This window comes from Solea solea, chromosome 11 (genome assembly GCF_958295425.1).
Source record: "Solea solea chromosome 11, fSolSol10.1, whole genome shotgun sequence".
Taxonomy (NCBI): Eukaryota; Metazoa; Chordata; class Actinopteri; order Pleuronectiformes; family Soleidae; genus Solea; species Solea solea.
In genome coordinates, this window is record NC_081144.1 from 5267944 (window position 1) to 5291021 (window position 23078).

Consider the following 23078-nt stretch of genomic DNA (forward strand, 5'->3'; position numbering starts at 1 on the left):
GAGGACTACTTGTCCTGACAAAGTGTCTCACACACACACAAGCAGACCAGTAATTGTCAATATCAGAGTAAATCTGTTACATTTTCAAACCTATTTTAAGAAAGTGATAATAATCTACCAAAGTTAAGGGTTTAAGGTATGAACAAAAGGATCATTCAGGTTTTTGCAGTGTATGACATTTCAATCAGTTGTGAGTGTGAGAGTGTGTGAGACACAGAGACAGAGAAAGTCCTTGAACACAATGACAGGAAATGTCTTGGTGTTATCACACTGTGGCCCCAGTTTGTTATAAACCTTTCTGACGAAGTGTTACAGTTACATATTCCGGTTAATTTACCAGCGTAAGTAATAAAACTGGGTGTTTGTGTTGTGGCGGCCTGTTCACATTCACATCCACAACATACTGTATCCTTGCGGGTTGAAAAGAAAAAAACTGGCAACAGCAAACGTCTTCCTGTCTCCAAAGACAGGAAGTGGCGAGGATCGGCCTGTACTAAACATCAGGATGCTGAACAAATAAAACAACTACGTTTCTGAGTCAAGTGAACATTACACGCAGATAAGTGTGTGTTGCCTCATCTCCCACCATGTCAGGGCAAATGGAATCAACACGGCCTTCCTGAGAGCTCAGGCTGTGCAGCAGGAGTGACCGGCCTTCAGGAATGCTGTCAGCTCTGTCCAAGAGGAGAGAGGATGTTGACTCACCAGCATTTTTCTCTCTTATTTCTCTTTTCTTTTCTTTTTCAAACAGTCAGCTCCAGGAAAACCCAGAGGATGGAGCCCAGTGATACTGTACTGTGTTCCCAGAAAACATTATGATTACGATTATCTGCGACGCTTCATACTAAAAAGATTGCATCATGCTGCACATTGATGATGACCTTCAGAAAAGCCGTTCAAAAAATCTCCACCTGAAACTAATTAAAGGTTTTCATCTGAATTGACTAACGCTTGGTTTCAGTCTTAATAAAACACAATCTATTTGGAAAAAAAACCCACAACTTTGATATTGTACTAAATGATGTAACAGCCTCATGATTTATCAAAGATTTATCGATAGTGGTATGGCTCATAGAAACTATTAAAGGAATATTTTAGGGTTTGTTTTATTTGTTTTTTTTTAAGTATGCTTGTATGAGGTACTGACTCATTGTCAACAATGACTTTCCCTTATATTCCCACTGTTATTAAGGCTCCCTTAACCCTTAGAACACCGAGCATTTCAGCTGCTTTTTTCCATTACTATGTTTAAACATACAGTATGTACTGTATATAGATTTCCTCATATACATTCTTTCAGCACAACCTAGACAATCTGATGAAAAAAAAAGTCACCAAGTATATAAACACACCTGAGCAAGTACTCAAAATGTTTTAAAAATCGGATTGAATTTCACTACTTTTTGAATCACTACTAAAAATGTCATATAAAATGAATTACAACTTTGACTCAACAACACATAAGAAGACAAAACACCACATTATTTAAAGTCTGAATATGTGACCTATAAACACACACCCACAGGATGTCCATATAAGGAGTTGTGTGTTATTCCCACAGCAAAGTACCATGGGTGCACCTGCGGCACAGATCTGTGCCGTGTGAGCACTAAAATAATCTACATCTCCTATAAAATCTTAAAAATATGTTTTTTCCTGGACAGCCTTTACTGGCTGGAAACTTACATCCATACACTGTTCACGCCACCGAAATCCATAGAGAAAATCTATGTTTTAAGTTGTGTCACTTGGGTAAATCTGAGCAAAGAATTTCAAAAACCACACAAAATGATATTTGTAAACTTACTGATGGTGGCAGCACAAGGCCAACAACCCCCCTGTGTACCATGATGTAAAATTGTTGACTTTCTCTATGGACTTTGGTGTAGAGAGAGCACGATTAACAAACTTCAGTTAGCAGATTACTTATTATCAAGATACTGTAGACTTGAGCAGGTGTACATTTTGGGGCGAGCCTTGTTTCAAGTGGCTAAAATCTTTCTGTTCCCTTTGCGGTGCGCTCGGCAAAGTCAGTGTTGTGAATATGTCACCAACAAATCCTGGAACTATCCCTTTGATTAAGCCTTTAAATCTCGTTGAGGTCGTTGAAGTACAAGTACCAGAAAATGACTTTGATAGAAGTTTTTATAATATTTTTATTAAGTAAAAGTCTTGAAGTATACTTTTAAGAAGAAAAAGTACTTCAGCGTTAGAAGTAAAAGTATTGAAAAAGCGACACTTGACCCCATGTTGCAGCATGTAAATGGCAAAACTATAGTGTAAAGCAGCATCTTTTACTTAAGTAAAGTAATTATTTGTACTGTGTTACATTACAACACTGGTATTCACCCACACACACACACATGCACACGCACACACCTCAGTCTTTCACTTTAAGAAGAAAGTAAAAATGAGTCATTACATGTTGTCATTACATCCCACACACACACACTTTCATGCTCTGTGTGTGAGGCAGCGTCACAGGAATGACGATTATGAAACGACAATAATCTGCAACGTCACTTTACAAGTAAATCCAGTCATTTGAGGGTAAGGGTAATTTTGGTGTCAATAAAAAAGTCTCTGTTTGGACTTTGTGTGTGAGGAACCTCAGGGGTTGAATTTAGCTCCAAACAGACAGCAGTGAGTGAAGCTGCACACCAACGAGACTGTGATCAGAAAGCAAACATAAGCACATTGTGGTAAAGCTATTATCTGTTTCCAGTTGAATGGCAGCTGTGGTAGTAGCAACTGACATTTCTTTTCCACTTCCTTCAATCCCTGTTTAAAACTGACAACCGTTTTTCATAATTATTACTGTGACTGAAAGAGAGAAAAAAAAGTTCTTGTTTAGTGGGATTCACTTTCATCTCATCATAAAGTCCCCCCTGCACATGCTTTAACAACTGGCTCCTGACCTTGAACAGGTCCAGGAAACTTTGAGACAGTAACTCTGCTGTTTCATCCACAAACTCTATCTGGAAAAACAAGAGGGAATTCATTGAAGAGAGAGAGGGAGAGAAAAAAGGTTTGAGCAGAAACCGGGGGGGAAAAAAAGTCAGCCAAGAGCCAATATGTGTGAGTCAGTGATGGCGACTGTCCCAGTCCTGGACAGGAATCAAAACAAAAACACTCCATCGTAGACTGTATTTAGCGGCCGCACATGCAGGCCTGAGAGGAGATGCTGGTTGAAGGGAATTCCTGGAGGTGTTCAGTGCTGATTCTTGGTTTTCTGGTTTCACGGGCTGGTGTGTTGTGTTGTGTTGTGTTGTGTTGTGTTGTGAGGACTCGCGTCATGTTTCCCGAGTGTTTTCCTGTAGAGGACCTGGACACAAACATTCCTCACCTCTGCTCAGAGAAAGCAGCGATGACCACAACAACAGCATCTCCCTTTGCCTCCTTTGACCTTGTCGTATTATGGTTGTTTTCTCTTTCTTTGTTTGGCAGAAAGTGACTGACTACATTTACTCAAGTACTGTACTTAAATGTACAATGTGTGACTACATTTTAGTCCATGTAGTACCGTGGGCTGCAGCAGTTGCTGAAGGTGTGCTCACAGTACGGCGTTGACTATGGCGTCAAACAAAGAGTAATGTCATAAGTGTCAGAAGCAGGGAGGACAGGAAACTAGTTTTTCCTACGCAGTCTCCTCATGATATGCAGGAAAATAAAATACCTTACTGAGGGCCACACGGTTGGTGTGGCAATCAGCGCTCTTGCCTTTGCAGAATGAAGACTCAGGTTCATGACCTGGTCGGAACAAGGGCCTTTCTCCATGGAGTTTGCATGTTCTCCCCGTGTGTCCGCTTTCGTCCTCCAGTCCAAAAACAAGCAATATGGGTAAATTGGACACTCTAAATAGACTGTGAGAGTGACAACCCTGCCGTTGAGATTGGCACACCCATGTGACCCTCACGTGTAGGATAAAGCAGTACAAGATGGATCGATTTCCTCAATGACAGAGAATTACAGACAGTGCTGTAATCCATCATCGCTGACGAGAGATGATGGTGTTTTGTGAATATTGTTTCTCAGTGACGCATGTAAGGCGTTCCATACCCGTGTGTACAGAATCCGTGAAAATTAATTCCTCCAAAGGGACAATAAACAAACTCACTTACATGTTGCAGCTGAATATCCCTCGCATCACTCTTCCTATGCAGCATTCATTAGTTTTATAACTAAGATGTTAAGTTTGTCAAAGGTGGGCGCTGATGCCAATCCCAGCTGACATAGGGTGAAAGGTGGGGTCACACCCTGGACAGGTCGCCAGTCCTTCACAGGGACACATGGAGACCACACACTCTCACATTCACACCTACGATCAATTTAGAGTGTCCAATTTGCCTAATCCCCATAGCTGAATGTTTTTGGACAAATAAAAATAATTTCACCTTAATTTTATGCCCTGGACTGCTGTGCACCAACAAACCAGACCAGACCAGAGCAGAAGATTACTACGTACACAGAAAAGCACAAAATATTTCCTACTGCTGTATGTGAAGGCCACTGTATAGTTTCCCTGACGCACTTGAGGAAAAGTCCTGCAGTCTGCAGTCTCACCATTAGATGTCACTCTTTCTTACACACTGGATCTTTTATTTTGTATCATTTTATTTTTCTATGCACCATTGGGACACGCACAAGTCAACAAAACCCAGTTGAAGGGTTTCCATGTCTATGTTGAAGCTGGGCTTCTTGGCACATCGCTCATGTCTATAATTCTGCCAAAAACAGTTTTTCATCAAACGTCCCTTGTGGTTTTTGTTTTACATACGTGTTTGAGGCCAAAAGAGAAATAACAATATTTTATGTAAATTCTAAGAAAAGTAATGTTGAAGCAGAATGTTTGTGTCTGTCTGTGACCCAGTGTCTGTGGTCCAACATCTGTGGCCCTGTGTCTGTGGGCCGTGGATGAGGGAGGAATGTGAGAGTGGGAAGGTTGAATGGGAGACATTCTTGTGACTTACAAGCAGGCGACAGAAAAGAGTTTTGTCCTCCCGGGGGACGGAGACAAGTGAGGAGGACAGAGCTCATTATTTGGAAGATGCTGTGAATATGGGACGTCATTTTTCTCTTAATGTAATCTGCACCGATGGTTGTTGTTCAACACTGACAGACACTTGGTCAGTTTGTAGTTGTAGAATATTACATGTCATATGTGGGATGTGAACAAACAACCTTTAATAAATGAATATATTCTGACATTCAGACGTCCACTCATAATATGTGTAAATAATTTTTCTACTTCAGCTGAGCTGGGGTTTAAATGCCTTGAGAACCCTCATTTATTTGCATCTATTTTTTTATTATCATCATTACTATTATTTTATTACATTTGTTTGATTCGATTTAATTATTGATAATTATCTGTTATGTTATTCTGTATGTTGGTTGATGTGCATCCCACTAAGTGTCTTTGTTCATAGCACTGATCTTTTTCTGATCATGTATATTTTGAATTGGGCTCGACGTTTTACTCAAAACACAAACCAACATTTGTATTTATTGTCAGAGTTATTGTCTGTCCACTCAGTAAAAATCAAAGTTGATGAGATGAGGTATGTGTTGGGATGCTGCCCTCTAGTGGTGAATCAGCTCACAAACGTGTGTGTGATGTGTTCCACAGGAGAGGGGAGCTGGGAACTGAAAGCTCTGCCTCCCATTCAGACTCTGGGAACCACAAGTAAACCTGTATTTTAGGACCTAAGTGATCTGTTATAGGGTGATAAGGAAAAACTAGTTCTTTCAGGTATGAAGGGGCCTGATCATTAAGTGAGGATTTTAAATTGAATTCTAGTGATAGGGTCTCTCTTTCCGGTTCCTGTCAGAACTCGTGCTGCAGCATTTTGAATTAACTGAAGCGTTTGTTGGAACATCCTGATAATAAGGAGTTACAGTAATCTAATCTAGATGTAACAAAAGCATGAACTAGTTTTTCAGGGTCCTCTAAGCACAGAATGTTTTGCAGGGGGAACAAAGGCTGTTCCAGAAATGAGTTTTATGTGTGAATCAAATGACATGTCCTGGTCAAAAATAACTCCAAGGTTCTTCACAGTGGAACTGGATGGTAATGTCATCTAAAGTGACAATGTGGTGGGAAAGCTTTTCACTAAGGTGTTTAGGGGCCAAGTATTATTACCTCAGTTTTTTCTGAGTTTAAAAATAGAAAGTTACTGGTCACCCAGGACTTAATGTCTCTGAGAAGAGTCAAGAAGTCACTGCTGGACTTTTTGTATGCGACAAAACTAGGGCTAGGAGTCGGTATCGGTCCGATACTGGTCAAAATCACTGGATCAGATATCGGACAGGTAAAAATGTCCCCCAAATCCGATACAATCCAGAAATCCTATATGTGGCATACTTCACTATATGCACTGACTGTAAAAATGTAAATGAAAATCAGCAAAAACATTTTAGCTGAGTCATGTTTGTGCTGTTTATTTCTTCTTTTTGGGGAGAGCGATATTTGTGCCACAGTTGGAGAGTTATGTATTTTCAAATGACTCGGCATAATAATATATAATAATATCGCTATCACTAGATCACACAATCTTTTTCTGCATGTGTACTGTAAACACTTGTCCTTGACAGGTCTCCGCGAGGACTACTAGTCCACGGAGACCAAAACCCGGTCCTAATTAGTCAGAACCTTATTTGAAATGTAAGGTTAATGCTCTGCTGTCCTATATGAATGGAAGTCAATGTAATGAGCCCCCTGTTTAGACCCCACACCCCCTCTAGGAGTCACCACCCCTGTTTGGGAACCAATCTATTTGCAACATTTAGCATTTTATACAGTTTTCCTTTGACATTTGAAACATTTTCATGTGGGCATTTTATATATTTCATGAGAATATTTCCCCAATTTTGTTTTAATACATATGCTTTTAATTATTTACATTGACCTAATATCAGTTTTTCTTTCCTTTTTTAATCCCAGTGTTCTATGAATAATAACATTATTCTTGAACTACCTACGGTATGCAGTCTACGCTGAGGAGTATGTGTGAATATCCTGCTCTCGTGTTGCACCACCAGATGGAGCATGACGAGTATGTGACACTTCCTCCCACTTGGTGCAAACTCAGCAGCAGTCGGGAGCTGTGGGTTGAGCACAGACATAATGGATAAGGTGTCACTTGTCTGGCAGACAAGTTTGGTGGTCGTACAGTTTGACACAGGTACTGAGAGTGTATTGACCCTGTTGCATAAAATTGATTTATGTGACCCAAATATAAGACGAGAGACATATATATATATATATATATATATATATATATATATATATATATTAATCTGTGATGTGTGATATGCTTTTCATGTGAGATAGGAAAGTGGAACCTGATAAGGACATGGGCGACTCAAGCCTGGTGAAAGAATGTGGGAGTGATGGGAAGTGTCTCACGCGTTCCCCCCCACCCCCCCCCCCCCCCCCCAAAGAAAAGGGGAAATGTCACAATATTCAGGTCATGTTTTCATGTGAGGTTTGTCTGCAGAGTCAATTCTGTTCCCTGTTTCCTGTATTTTTGTTTGTTTTAACAGCAGTATGTGGTGCATCTGACATCCGAGTTTCTACTCCTAATTGTTTTATATCTATTTATTATAAATATATGTGTTTTATTATTTTGTTTTTGTATCTGGAGAAAAAAAAATGGGATTGAAAATATTATGATCAAAATAACCAGTTTCCAGACCTCTTGCCACAAAGAACTTGTATTTTACAATAGAATAGAATAGAATAGATGTACTTTATTAATCCCAGTATGGCAGCAGCAAGACACAAAATATACATAAAATAAAAAATATATGAAAATAGAATGATATGAAATTAAATTCAATTTTATGTAAGGCTGAGGAGTGAAACGAATAATAAATATGTAGTAAACTGTAAACTAAAGTGAAGTGTATAGATTAAACAGTAGGTTTTTTTCATTTTCAGAAAAAATTAAAATAAAGTGTGAACACTTTATTTTAATAAGGAAATATGTTCCTGTGGTAGATGCTTTCGCAGAATAGATGCTTTCGCAGAATATAGGTTCCTATTCATTCTTGATTCTTGTTGATGACTGGCATAATCTGCCCTCAGTAGATATGATCAGTTTCGTTGTTGCCACACCAGCAACAGATTAAATGGGAAAACCCCTTCATAAATGGGAAGTCAAACAAGCATATATATATATATATATATAGAGAGAGAGAGAGAGAGAGAGAATATATATATATATATATATATATATATATATGTGTGTGTGTGTGTGTGTTCATACAGTATGTTTGCATATTAAACAGGAATGGTCATGAATTGTGGTTATGAAACGTTACAAGCTTTTGCAGTCACAGGATCTCACATCGGTCAAACATGAGATTGAACGATACTCACTGTCACAATAATGACAATAATGAGCTGGTTTGGGGGTTTTGTTTAGTTTTTTTGAGTAACTCAGACATTTAGTGTTAGTTTGTAGTAACTGCGGTGGTCCAGACTAAATTATGAAGAATCTCAGGGAAGATTACCGGTGTTCACACAGTGGTGAGGGGACGTTCGGCCTTTTGTGTCCTTTTGTTTGAAGACCTTGCTGCTACTAATAATAAATTTCTTTAACTTTATAATTTGAGGCACGTTTTACATGATACACACTCAAGTCATTTATTTCTGTTATCTTACTGGTTCTACTGGTTCTCACTATTTGAGTGAAACCGAAGCAAACCTGTTTTCAAGGATGACCATTGGTGTTTGCTTACTTTATTTGTTTGTTTACCTTTTTTCATATTTCTTTTTAGTCTAAATGACAATGTACTGGTTTATGTTTGTTATCATATTTGGGGAAAAATCTTCCTCATCCATTCACCCAAATTCCACAATAAATTGTTCAAACGGGTTGATTATTCTTATCTTATTTTATACTTTGCATTAAAATTCCCCCAGTGTGGGCTCAATAAAGTCTAATTTAATCTAATCTGAATGTCTCTTGAATTTCTGTTTGAATTCTTACATCTGCTAAAGGCTTGTCCAGTTACCTTTTAATTCTGCCTGCCAATAATCATTAGTTGAATGTATACAGATCGTGATAACACTATACTCAAATGAAATGTTTGACATACTTTCATTGTCCCCAGAGGATGAATTAAGACTTGTGACAATCCCCAGACATTCCCTCATGGACCATAGACCTGCTCTGTCATGTTTTCTTTAAATTGTCATCAACATCCTTGCAACTATTGGATGTTGACAAACTGACCTTAAATGTAGCTCATCCCTTTTAAATCATGTTTTAATTGTTTAAATGTTATTATTCCCATGAAATGGAAAAAATGCTGAACTTTAAAAGGACTACTGCGGTGAATTATATTATTCATAATTATCAAATACTAAATCAGGAGAAAGTGATGAATGATTGAATGATAATGCTTGAAAATCCCTGCAGATTTCCTCAAGGCCACACACATGACCTCAGATCATGTGGCACATGAACAATTTCCACCTTGCGCTCCCCATAAAACCAGCAAGTGACATGTCAACATAAAGAATCCAGTGGCACAAAGGCATGTTTGAACCTGATCACCTTGATCTAGATGTTCTGCATGCTGGGAGAAGCTGATATTCTGGCTGCAGCATATGAGCTACATTACGTGTGTGTGTGTGTGTGTGAGACAGAGATGTATTAGCAGAGCCCAAAACAGACTGCTCATATGGAGTAAACGGGCCTGGTGCTGCTCCTATCATGTTCAGACAGGAGGAGAGGTGAGTTATGGATGTGTTTGGTTAGATATGGCAGGTTTTCTTTTTGCATAAAACCTCCTCCTATCCGACTGTTGGGGCCCCGAGAGCTTGTTTCTGTTAAGTCAAGAAGTGCAGCATCAGTAGATCGTTTCTGTGATGACACAATCCAAAAAAGAACCAAAGTGTGGATGAGTTGGAGTGTGTTCATGAGTTCATCTTAAAGGTGCATTAAGCAGGATATTTTGTGAATCGGGAGAAAGAACAACACGTCTGCACCTCCTCGTAACTCTGTTTAATGGCGTTGCAGAAATCCCAGAGCAGTTCAGAGAGAGAGACTGGGCGCTGGATCATTTATCCAGTCAGAAACCACAGTAAAACAAGTTCTAATTACATGACCTAGAAACACATTAATACTCAAACACAATTTCCTCTGCTCGCCTTCTCTGAAATCAGAGATTATGCTCTTCCAGACTCATGATAAGAGTTCTCTGCCTCTTGCTATCAATAATCTCAGGGAAGCCCCATGTATCTGTGTACCTGTGTGCTTGTGGTCTCAGGCTGATGTGGAATTATTGTCTGCATGTTGTGGCAAGACGTGTGATTAATGTGCCCTTTGTAGGCATTTGTTCTCACATGCATACATGCTCTCCCACACGTTCTTGTTGTGTATAGTCACATGTACACGGCCAGAGGGCCACACACCACCTGTCGCTTCTCTGAAGAGCTATTTCCGTGTTGCTTTTATACAGAAATACTCCTGTTCTTCTGGTTACCATTAATGTTCATTTTAAAATACTGGCATGGCAAGGGTGTACCACCAGTTTATTTGCAGACTGCAAACTCTGTTTATGTTTTTGTTTGCTTATTTGGTGACTTGCGTCACCCACTGCCACCCATCCAATAAGAACCTGTGGCACTTTAACACACAGGTTGTCAGCAGAGTTACTTGTACACAGCGAGTTGTGTCCCAAACATTACCAAACTGTCGTCCTGACCCAAGGAAAAGAAAAACAAGGATTGGAAGTAAAAAGATTGAGAAAAGATTCAGACTGCTGAAAAAAGAGAGGAAGTTCAAGACTGATGTCACAGTCAGTGCCTTTACAAGCATGTTAAAAGTCCAATTTTAGTCAGACTAATGGCATGTTTCCACCGGCTCACCTCGGCACGGCACGGCACGGCACGGCACGGCACAGCGCGGTTAAGTTGCATTTCCACTAGCATAGTACTTGTTGTACCTGCTCGTGTTGCACCACCAGATGGAGCATGACGAGTATGTGACACTTCCTCCCACTTGGTGCAAACTCAGCAGCAGTCGGGAGCTGTGGATTGAGCACAGAAATAATGGATAAGGTGTCAAAGTACCTGCTCTGGCGAGGTTCCGAGTGAGCTGAGTAGATACTATGAGAACAATGCCAAACTGTAGATCAGTTAAAAAGACTTAACAATCCTAAAAACGTGGGTTACTGTGTCAGACGGAATCTGTGCTCTGGTCATGGAGGAAGCACTGAACAAATATTTTGAATTAACTGATTCTAATGAATCAATTAAACTGAAAACAACCACTTTACTCGTCACTAGTCACTCGTTTGTATGTGTCGCGTGTAAAACAAAGTCACTGCATTTTCATGCAGCCGTGCAGTGATAACTGCGCCCACGTTGAGTAGGTACTATTTTTGTAGTGGAAAACCAACCTTAAACGTGCCATGTTGTGCTGAGGCGAGACCATAACCATAACCGAAACCATGGGACCACAGTGAAAAAGGGCCATAAGACAATACTTTGTTTTATCTTAATGTCGATTAAAATCGAGCTAGTCTTAGTCGGACTAATATACCTGATAATGCGATTAGTCTTGATTACTCCTGCATGTATACGCTTAGTCGGACTGGAGTCGGACTTGGCCTTCTGTGCATGCACCAAAATTTCCTCCCCGGTCTTTGACCTGGAAGTTGAAGAAGTAGGAGACGACGTATAAACTGCAGTACTGTTGCCGGAAATCATTTGCTTTGGCGTCTTTCTTCGGACAACACCGCAACCACAAAAGCCATGCTCCATCTGATTTGTATCACGATTAACATGCACAGCAGGTTTGAAACGTACAGAACCACAGCACAATCCATTCACCGTCTATCTTGCAGATAACTGTTTGTTTTTCTGTGACATAAAGGTCAACAGGAAACTTATTAGAAAGATAGAGTGCCACCCATGGAGGCGGAGTCAGACGTATACAGCCAATAAATTGATTTCCTCCTCTGCATGTATACTCGGACAAGGCAAGATTTCCAATTGGCTGTCTTAGTCAGACTACGGCATTGGCTCGATTAAACTGTGCATGTCAACATGAGTGTGGATAAGCAAAACAGGGAGCTTTAGCCAAGTTTCCCTTATATACATTGTCAGTGTATATTGAATGTATATGATGTTTGTTTTTTTGTTTGTTTTTTTGGACTTCATTTCCTTTATTTGCAAAATATCAGGCAATTAACCTCATATAACAGAACAGTCTTGAGATGGAGCTACAATGGTCAGATCCTATAGAAATAAGACAAAGACAGAGGGCACACATACCATTACCAAACACCATAGGAAAGAAAGAAATAAAGAAAGAAAGAAAGAAAGAAAGAAAGAAAGAAAACTAAATAGGAAGCAAGGTGCAAGCATCCTTATTCTTGCACCTTATATATTATTTATTTATAATATTTAGCTGCATACTATATGATGTTTTTATGATATATGATGTCTCCTCCCATCATGTGATTATTCTGCTGCTGGTTGGAGCATACACTTTCAATTTTCATAAAGTTTTTATAATTTTTCAAAAGTTTATAAATGAAGTAGATGAATAATTTGATTTAAACAAAGTGTGGCAGCCACATGAAAAATAGTTATGTTCCTGTGTGGGTTGATTTACTTGTAACCGAACAAAACTGTTTCTATCTGGTGAAAATATGAAGTTTTATTTGACTCTATTTGTCTGTGCGTGCGTGTGTCCGCGGTTCTCTCTCGCGCGTCAACGGAATCCCGGAGTGCGTCATGCAGCGACTGTTCTGTCGAAGCTGGGCCGTGATTGGCCGGAGGTTGGAAATATACGCCCACCGCCCAGCCTTGTATGGAAACCACTCTGTGACGTCATGGGTACGATAACAGTGTCAGTATTAAAACGCAGTGCGCGCACTGAAGGCGCTGCTTCTCAGGTGGGAAACAGAAGGTGACAGGCAGTCTGTGAGGCACAGACGGTTCAGACACTTACAGACGAAAGAGGTAAGAAATATTTGAGACACTAGACTTTGTAATAACATACGACACCTGCTCATTTAAAGGACTTCGTGTACTGACAAAGTTAAGTTGAAGTTATTTTTAAACGCATGTCTGCCTGTCTGGCTTTTGTGTCACAGCAAACTTAGTTATATCACATCTATGTTATGATTTGACATTCATTCTCATTGAGGAAAAAACTTTTACATTAATGTAAAGTGGAAAAAAAAATATCATGACTATCATGATATTTAAGAAGCACTTGAGTGGTTCTTCATTAAATCAGTATTCAGAGTGACCAGGTTCATCCATTCATCTTTTACCACTTGTTCCTCTACATGAGGGTCGCAGGGGGCGCCAGGTTGATCCAAGCATTTTGGAGAAACCACAAAACCTACACTGATATTGTATTAATACCATCAAATCACACCAGTTACTGTATATTCTGTTGCTTGGTGATGAGTGTGAAGGCTCAGGTGTCCGGCACAGAGCTGTGCAAAAGTATCACGGACCTGAAAGGGGAAATAAATGAAAACTAGTTTAACTAGATTAATTAATGAGCATGTTCAGCATGACCACTTCTCCTCAGTGCACTCATGTAGCTTTCCCTGGTTTTTGAGGATTTGTGTCCAAAACTGAATCCATTGGGATCAGGATTCTTCTTCATCACTGTAGCTGTACATTATTGTCATATTATCCTTATTGGTGTTTTCTAGTGTAACACATGCTTCTTGTCACAGTGTTGGCATTGTGCCTATGGCAGGAAGAGTTGCACAGACACGTGCAGCTGACCAAAAATGTATAGTATGATAACACTGACGACGACTGTGACCACAGAGAGCGGAGAAACCCTCTGGTTTTCTCATGAAATGAAACCAATTCTATGAAAAGCAGTGGGGACAACTCATTCGTGGTAACCTAATTTACCTTAAAATTAAACTTTTAAAATGTGTCTTTGCCACAGTACAGTTGCTCTGACTAACGCACAGGGTCAGCTGACATTACAAGGGCTTTAAGAGGAGTCCTGCATTATCAGCTCCTGCCATCTCCAAGCTTGGACGGTCACATAAAGGCACAGTTGTTCATTTTCACTCAACAACAGGTTAATTGGCCAAGTTTTAAGGTAAAGATCAGGAAAAACAAGCTTGGTTCAAACATTGTCTCTCTGTCTTTTTTCAGTCTCGCAGTCATGACTTGCATACACACACAGCATGGATCTCAGGCCTATGAGAACAGCCTCGGCAGCTCGGAGCTTCAAAGCACAGACTTTATCTCTCGGTTGGCTGTGGATAAGAGCAGCCCACGGGACCACCTCTCAGCTCCGTCCCTTCCAAGCATTAGCTCTCTGGTGGACACTCAGACAGGCAATTTTGATGCATATTCGTGCCAGTTCACTGCAGCCCCTGCCCACATGCCTCCATCAGCAGGCCAGGAGACCACCTTCAAACTGGATGACCTCCAGGTTTACGGCTGCTATCCTGGAACATTCACACTGAGTTACCCGGATGAGCTTGTGTCCCCCTGTGGGTCAGATTATTTTGGCAGCCCCACATCAGCCTCTGCTCCCTCAACTCCTGGGTTCCAGAGTCACCCTGCGTCCACCTGGGACTTATACTCACCGAGTCCAGGATACTGGGCAGCAGAGGAGACCTCAGTGCCGCATGCACCCTCCTTCTTCACGTTTGGCTCAGGGTCTCTGGAGGATTTGGGTCAAACACATTTACAAGACCAGGACCCTTTCACATTGACCCACCCTCACCCCACCGCACTGACCTTCCCTGCCTTGTCGATGGAGCGAGGACACAACCTTGAAGATAATGATGGAAGCTTATCACCAAAGTTAAAAAGTCCAAGTGGAAATGAGGGCTGCTGCGCTGTGTGTGGAGACAACGCCTCCTGTCAGCACTACGGGGTTCGCACCTGTGAGGGATGCAAAGGGTTTTTCAAGGTAATGAAATCTGACGTTTGAGCCAAACAGCAGCGTTTCAATGTGGTAGGAAATTGCCTGCATGGGGCTGTGAGAGGAAACGGTGCTCCCTAGAACAACTGATAAAGAAAGATTAGATCATTTCAGAGCATATGAACCAGGAAGCACATTTGTACTTGGGACAGATAAAGCAAACACAAAGGGGAAAGGAAGGGAAAATCAAGATGGGGAGACATGTTGAATACATTTTTAATGCCAAAAGTTGGGGGATGTTCAGTTTTGGGGTCCTCAGGTGTAGGGTTGCTATACTAACAATTGATTAGTTGTTTGATTAGAAAATTTGATTGGTTTTTCCCAAATGTCAAAATGATGATGTTTGTTTGGTCCACAAACCAAAAAATTATTCAGTTTTAATGATATGTGGCGCAAAGAAAACCAAAAAAATATTCACAATTAAGAAGCTGGGCAATCGCAGAAATCAAACTGATATATTGATTATTAAAATAGTTCACGATTTAGTAATCAATTATTTGCTTAATTGTTGCAGTTCTACTTACGTCCCCTTTTCCCTGGATCCCCCAAAGTCCCTGAAACGTCCCTGCAGACAGCATCTGAATAGAGACATACAAGTTTTGTGTGTTTGAGTCAATTCTTCTTTATTTTACAGCGTACAGTGCAAAAGAATTCCAAGTATGTTTGCCTTGCTAATAAGGACTGTCCTGTGGACAAGAGGAGGCGGAATCGATGCCAATTCTGCCGTTTTCAGAAGTGTCTTGCAGTAGGAATGGTCAGGGAAGGTGAGTTCATGACAACGCCGGAGCAGTCAGTGTAGCGTTATTATGATGAAACTACATGAAATTGAACAATGATTTAATGATCGTTCCAGTTGTGAGAACAGACAGTCTGAAGGGACGAAGAGGTCGCCTGCCTTCTAAGCCTAAAGTCGTCCAGGATGTGACAACTATCCCGTCTCCCGTGAGCATGATCGCTTCCCTCGTCAGGGCACACATTGACTCAAACCCAGACATTGGGAAACTTGATTATTCCAGGGTAGGAAGAAAGACAAGAGAATATGAATTTACACTCCTCACTTGGGCAGTGCTCTGAACTCTTCTGCTTTCATTTTCAGTATGATGAGACAGTAGTCACTCCGAACCAGAAGGAGGATGCGAGTGACATCAAACAGTTTTACGACCTCCTCGCGTCCTCCATGGACGTCATCAGCAAGTGGGCGAAGAGCATCCCAGGATTCTCTGAGTTCTGCTCAGAAGACCAGGACCTTCTGCTGGAGTCTTCGTTTGTTGAACTCTTCAGCCTCCGTCTTGCATATCGGCAAGTGCAGCCCTTAAGTTATCAATCGGACTATCGCAACATGTACCCAACGTATGTGTTAGTGTGATAAATAAACAATGTTTTTTGTTTTTTAAAGGTCCAATCCTGAAACAGACAAACTCATCTTCTGCAACGGGTCTGTGCTGCACAAAAAGCAGTGTGTCCGAGGCTTTGGGGACTGGATTGACTCCATCTTGGAGTTTTCGCAAAGCCTCCATCGCATGAAGCTCGACGTTTCCTCCTTCTCCTGTCTCACAGCTCTGGTCATAATCACTGGTGAGAGCCTCATGCAAACCTGGCTTCAACCCTTATCTTCCACATTGCATGAGCAGTTCAAATCAGGGGTTAGAGTTTGTATGAAGCCTGAGGACACGTGTGTGTGTGTGTGTGTGTGTGTGTGTGTGTGTGTAATGCAGTCATACAATGCAGGACTAACAAGGCAGGTGTTTAAAAATAGAAACCATGACCGCACATACAGGGCAGAGGGGATGTCAAACTGTATATCACAGTCGACTAAACTTAACCACAGCGATGCCCTCCGAATTACTCCAGCAGTGTAACATTCCACTTAATATAGTTTTTGTTTTGTGTGAAGATGTTCCAGGTACACTGTCTGCTCATAGATGTTTTATGATGTTCAGTGCCGTTAAAAACACATAGACATTTACACTGCGATAATCCAATGTAGTGCATTGTTTCCAATGCCTGTTCATAGAAAACAATTACATAAATAGGTTACACTGTTTATAACCTGTGTGTATTCCCCGTAGACTGTATATAAAATGGACGTAGTTTTCTGGTTGCTTAATAAGCTCCTTTTTTGTGGTAGTTCAGGCTCTTATTGGATGATACCAGCTGTCAATCACACGCACATGTGGCACAATTGACAGAACTAAAAATGTGCATTTAAGATCATTAACTCCTTCGGAAAGTGTGAAATTGGCTAATTTTCTATAGAATTCAATTCCTGGGCTACATTTCAAACCTGAAGACGTCCTTTTTTATATACAGTCTATGGCATTACCTGAATAAAGTCATAAGTGCAAATGAAGCATGTCGTCTCATACTCAACATGACTCTTGTGTTTGTCTGCAGACCGACATGGTCTCAAGGACCCAAAACGTGTGGAGGACCTGCAGAACCAGTTCATCACCTGCCTCAAAGATCACGTATCCGGCTGCGGTTCCGAGTCCTTGCGGCCCAATTATTTGTCCAGACTTCTTGGGAAGCTGCCCGAGCTCAGGACTCTGTGCACACAAGGCCTCCAGCGAATCTTTTACCTGAAATTAGAAGACCTCGTTCCCCCGCCGCCTATTGTGGACAAAATCTTCATGGATACGCTTCCATTTTGAGCTAGAGACGGTCACTCTGACCACCCCGTGATGTAAATTCTGTGCCAAAGAGAACAGACCGATCGCTCGTACTTGAAGTTGTATGAAGTGAAACTGTGAGAGGCTGAGAAGAATAATCCCGGGGGATTATGCTGCGCTGCTGGAAAAGGGCTATGTCTGAATTATAAAGTAAATGAGGAATGAGACAGCGTGTATGGGGGGGAGGGGGCATCTACGGTAATGCTCTCACTAGCTTGTTTTCCCAGACAAAATGAGACAGGCCACCTCATGGACCAAAAGGTGAAGGTTTACATACAACACAGTGCCGTGAATAGAGACAGAATGAATGCAAATTATATCTGCACCTTCATTATAAAGATGTGGAGGGGGGGTTTTCTTCCTTTTTTTGTGATCTGCATGACTGTAAATTGCACATAAAGCAAAAGCATTACTGTGATTGATCAAAGCTGAGCACATTTTTCTCAGAACCACTTTGACGCTTTAAGTCCACGCACACATTTATCACCATCATCATCATCTGAAACATGAATCACTCCGATTATATTTGGTGATTTTAAAGTAAAGTAGGTTAAACCTACAGATTATTAAGCAGCATCATTCATGTATCATGAAGAGAAAATGAGCAGCTAATATACTGTGCGTCGTCTGGTGCAGTCCTATACAGTGAACCTGTTATAAGCCGGACAAGTGTTATTTTCAACAGTGCCGTATTCTACTGTTTGTGAAAGTGTTTTTCATAATAACAAGTTATATTTACTGCAGCTTAACATTAATTAAAATGTGAAACTGCATATTTCATTTGCTTTGGTCATCTTTGCTTTACTTTGAGGTTTTAGGGAAGTTATCATTGCACTTTTACACATTTATTTGATGTGTAAATTGTGAATATAAACAATGGCCTAGCTATATATATATATATATATATATATATATATGTATATATGCTGTTTTAAAGGAATACTTTAGGGGTGATGATGACACCTTGGTACTGACTTTGTCAAGCGAGCTTCTGTCGCACACTCGCGCAGAAACATTTTAGCCACTTAATTAAAGGTCTGCTTAAGTCTCTGGTAACTTAAGAATTGTTTCTCATTATTCAACGGCTTTGTCTGATAGGAAATGTTTGTCAATCACTTTCCCACACTGAAGTTCATGGAGACGTCTGGTCTACTGCTGCATCGTTTGCTAAATTTGTGTCACTTAGATGAATCTAAACAAATGATTTCAAGTACAAACGTCACAAAATAACACACTTGATCCAGCAGTGGATCAACACATCCTGTGTGCTGCGATGTAAAATCACTGATTTTCTCTATGGACTTTGGTGTGAGGAGTGAGTGGTTTAGAAAGCGACACAAACTTTAGTTTCCGTGTGGGAGAGACAGATTCTTAGACCTATGCAGGACTAGATTTTATTAGGTAAGCCTCATACAACCATACTTCAAAAAAATGTATCACTTGAAGACAGGCCACACCTCTTAAAAAATCACTGAATCAGGTGTTTTGTCCAGTTGTCATAGTGGTATAAAAACACTGTGCAGGCTGCCTTTACGAACACGTGTGAAAGAACTGGTCGTTCTAGATAGGTCAACGGATTTCAGTGTGCCTTAAAGAGTCACTTCAGAGTGGTGTAACACACACACCTGGACTCTGGAACCGACAAGTTCACTCCACTCAACAACACTTCTCTATGTGTCAGTATGATAGAAGAGTCTGGGTTTGGGGAACGCCATGAGAACAATACCTGCTTGACTGCACTGTACCAACTGTGAAGTTTGGAGAAGGAGGGGAAATGGTAAAGGGCTGATTTTGTGGGGTCGTCCCCATAGGGTGCATTTACACCGGCCCTTGTTTCCTCGGAAAGTCCGGTTCATTTGGGGAGGTGTGAATGTGTGACCGAACTCTGATGCACAACACAGAAGCGAACTCTGGTCCGCCTTTTTTTTTTTGCTTGAAGTGTTGTGTGAAAGCAAACTTGCAACCCCCAATTGAACCGAGTCAATTGAATTGAATTCAATTTAATTGAATGGAAAATACTATGCTTCCAACTTTGTGGGAATCATTTAGGAAAAAAAAACACGTTCATCTAGGGGAATGGGTAATAATCACTCACATACACACTAACTAATGTTGTAGAAAGTGTGGACTCTGTCATAGCAACAAAGGGAGATCAACACCATGTTAGAATAGAATCTCTTAAAAGCTCCTGTAGGTGTAATGTGTAGTTGTCCCCAATATATTTTTTTGCCTGGTGTCCTCAGCTGTGTACCCATGTTACCAAGTGTCCTGCTTGTGCGAGCAGTTGGTGAGTTTGTAACCTCGTCTTCTGGCAACAGATCAGAAGATGCTTCCCAAAAATGTCCCCCCCAGTTCAACTCCCTCCCAGTTATGTGCTGGTCTTGTTTTAGAAGCCGGCAGGATTCCCAGTCTGCTCTCAAGTGACCCAGTCCACTTTATCATTGTAGAATGTCATATTCACAGATATATACATGTGTGTAAAGTCATCTCCTACTCTTTAGGTCAATGTTATAGAAATACTACACCACAAGTGTTTACACAAGACAGCGATGATGATGATGATGATGGTGATGACAGTTATAGATTTCTCACTTGTTGTTTGCTCGTGGTGCTTTCACCCTGGATCTTATATAGAACAGGCAAACTCAGCAGTAGATATACAATCCATCCAATATTTGCCAGGACAAAAATTGTAAATATTAATGGCTAATAGCTGAGCTGTAAATATTATCGAATGAAACCACTGAACACTGTGTTCAGTTCTCTTCATTCAAGGGGATTACCAAACACATCCAATTCCAATTGCTGGCACACTGTAATATGGACTGTGGTGTAGTGGTTCTATTAATATGCCTCAATGTCACTGAGATGTTGGTGAAGGTTGACAGTGGTCCAGGTCCTGGACTTCATCACTTCAGAACCTTCAGAGGAAGCCTGTTGGACGAAAGATGAAATGTTTTAAGAAACTCTAACAGGTCCAGTTGCCTTCCCGTACAGCAGTTTTGGTCCCTGAGGTGAATGACTGTAGATTAAATGACTTATATGCAGGTGAGGTGACAAATTAAAGGGAGAACAACACCAAGGTGTCCATGTTGAGAAATGTGCACTTATTTGCTGAGGCAGCAGAAAAGCAGATGTACATCTGACCAACAGAAACCTACTCATTATTACATTATTGTAGGGCGGGGCAATACATCAATGAATTTAATTAACATGAATGAATGGTTAGGGACCATTTGTTTTTACTGAGAATCAATTTGTCTTTTACTTCCACTGCTGCTCCCTTTGGGCTTCCGTAGTTCATGGTGGTGCAGCACTACAGCCCATTCTCCCTCTGCTTTTCCTCAGAGAATCGAACAAGATGGCAGCATATAAAAGCATATTGCAGGTCTGTGTTTGATTTCACTTTAATCCGGAGGGAATTCATTTATGTTTGAAATGTAATAGCCGAAATAAATGCAAACTTGTTCTAAACAATCTCTTCGTCATTCGAAAAATAATCAATGTGAAATTGTAAATTGAGTTTACAAAACAAAATCACAGTTTACCTGTCGTTCGCACACCTCAAAGTGCATAAAAAAAAGTGCACACTACTCGCTGTAACTATTTTAAATAAAAAAATAAACCTATGGGCTATGGGCCTACTGTCTACAATTGTTAATCCGTGCTGAATATATAAGTCTTTCGTCTCAATGTGTCCTCCTGGTGAAATAATGGCTAAAGTAAAATGTGTGATAAAAGGTGACTTCATCAGTGTATTTTAACCACTGTCAGTAGGTTTGACAGCTGAATGATCAAATGTGTATTCATCTTTGTAACTTGCAGCACATCATAACATTTCACCGTGGGACTGTCAATGGGCTGTTCTTGCTGACACACACTGACCACATCCTGCGCTTACATTCTCCGTCACCTGAGGAAGAGCTGCTCTTCTGTGTCGTTTCCTTATTGCGCCGAGACACCAGCATTGCACTCGTCACACGAGCGCTGTCATTTCTGAACCCTGTTAACCGGCGTCTCTCTCCCACACGTCTAAATACAGATGTCTCTGTAGCCACTGTTTCCTATAATGAAACACTATCTTTGTGACTGAAGCCCTGCTATCCGTGGCCCAGCGGTGAACCCTCTTTCAAAAGACATTTGAATCTCAGACCTTTTGCCATCGGGATAGAAGTGGAATTAGCTAGGCCTGCTCAGCAATGCAGCCAAGTATGTTTGGACGTTAATTACTCGACTGTGCAATGGTGTTTGTGAGAGGATCTGGATTCACTGATTGACATCTTTGCGTTTATTCAGATTTTCACTTTGATTTGTCGCCGTCTACATCTGAGATGGAAACTTTCCATGGTGTACCCTGCCCACTGCTCAGTGTCATCTGGGACTGTCTCCAGCTCTCCCTCCTGCAATATAAGTGTACAGTTAAAAACATAGATGGATGAATCTGAGGTAGCAACAGGCCGGTGCCATATTTCTCTTGAGTTACAGATTCTGAGATTCTTCCCGATGTTGTAATGAAACTTAATATTTGGGTTTGACTTGACAAGCGTTCAAATATTGGACTTATGCGGCAAGAGCAGTCAGATAAAGTCACTATCACTCTGATCACAGATCTTGGGCTATGTGAGTGATCTCACACTGATAACGATAGTACAGATAAAAAGGATAGCCGGTGTTCTTAAAAATCCAGCCTCAGTGGAAACTGGAGAAATTGAAGGCAGCATGTTTGTGTCCAGTGTAAAATGCCAGCGATCATAGAGGACCACAAGCTTCCTGCAGAGATGCAGGATTAGAGAGCAGCTAAAGAGATGTCTTTGAGAATATGAGAATGTCAAGGCTAGAATCAACAATTATAAAACAAGACCGACAGAGAGGCCTTGCTTTCGCTAGCAGGTGACAAGCCTGCAGCACATGACTTAACCTTGTTTGCAGGGTATCTAATGTGACAAGTTACATAAGAATCACGTCTCCGTAAGACCAGCAGTGACCACAGTAAGTCTTTTCCTGTGTCAAAAATGAACCAGAATGTTAAGATTGCTTTGTGAAAACATACCTAATCAGCAGCAGGCAACTCCATTTAAAGTATTTATTCTATTTTAGATAAGCTTTTGAGTTAATTTAAAATACCAAAGTTCAAATGTTGACTTTGATAGGAAGACGTGGTGGTGGACTGTATCAAAGGCCTTCTTTAGGTCAAAAAAAGAAAAAAGGAAAACGATATACTTATATTTTTTACACCTTTTGATTAACCTTTCTCATGGCTTTAAAAGTCTCAGGTGTAACATTTAGGAGAGACAAACCTGCCAGAATGTGCATTCTGCACTTTGCATTGAGAGATTATGACACAAACTAAGATGCATAAACTAACAAAGACAAAGGAAGAGAGAGTTGAAGAGTGTCCACTGTAGTTCACGGATGCACTTTGGAGAAATCCTTGTTTGTTACCATCTGCAGTCTTATCTTCACATATTAT

General features: G+C 40.7%; 1 protein-coding gene across 1 annotated transcript; it reads left to right on the plus strand.

The window, feature by feature from the left end:
• The first annotated feature begins 12882 nt into the window (after positions 1-12882).
• Positions 12883-18388, plus strand: nr4a1 (nuclear receptor subfamily 4, group A, member 1). Its single transcript, XM_058644294.1, has 7 exons — positions 12883-12985; positions 14159-14927; positions 15574-15703; positions 15793-15956; positions 16036-16238; positions 16336-16514; positions 17334-18388. Exons 2-7 carry the CDS (start codon positions 14169-14171, stop codon positions 17588-17590), a joined length of 1692 nt encoding a protein of 563 aa, XP_058500277.1. The 5' UTR covers positions 12883-12985; positions 14159-14168; the 3' UTR covers positions 17591-18388.
• Positions 18389-23078: the final 4690 nt, after the last annotated feature.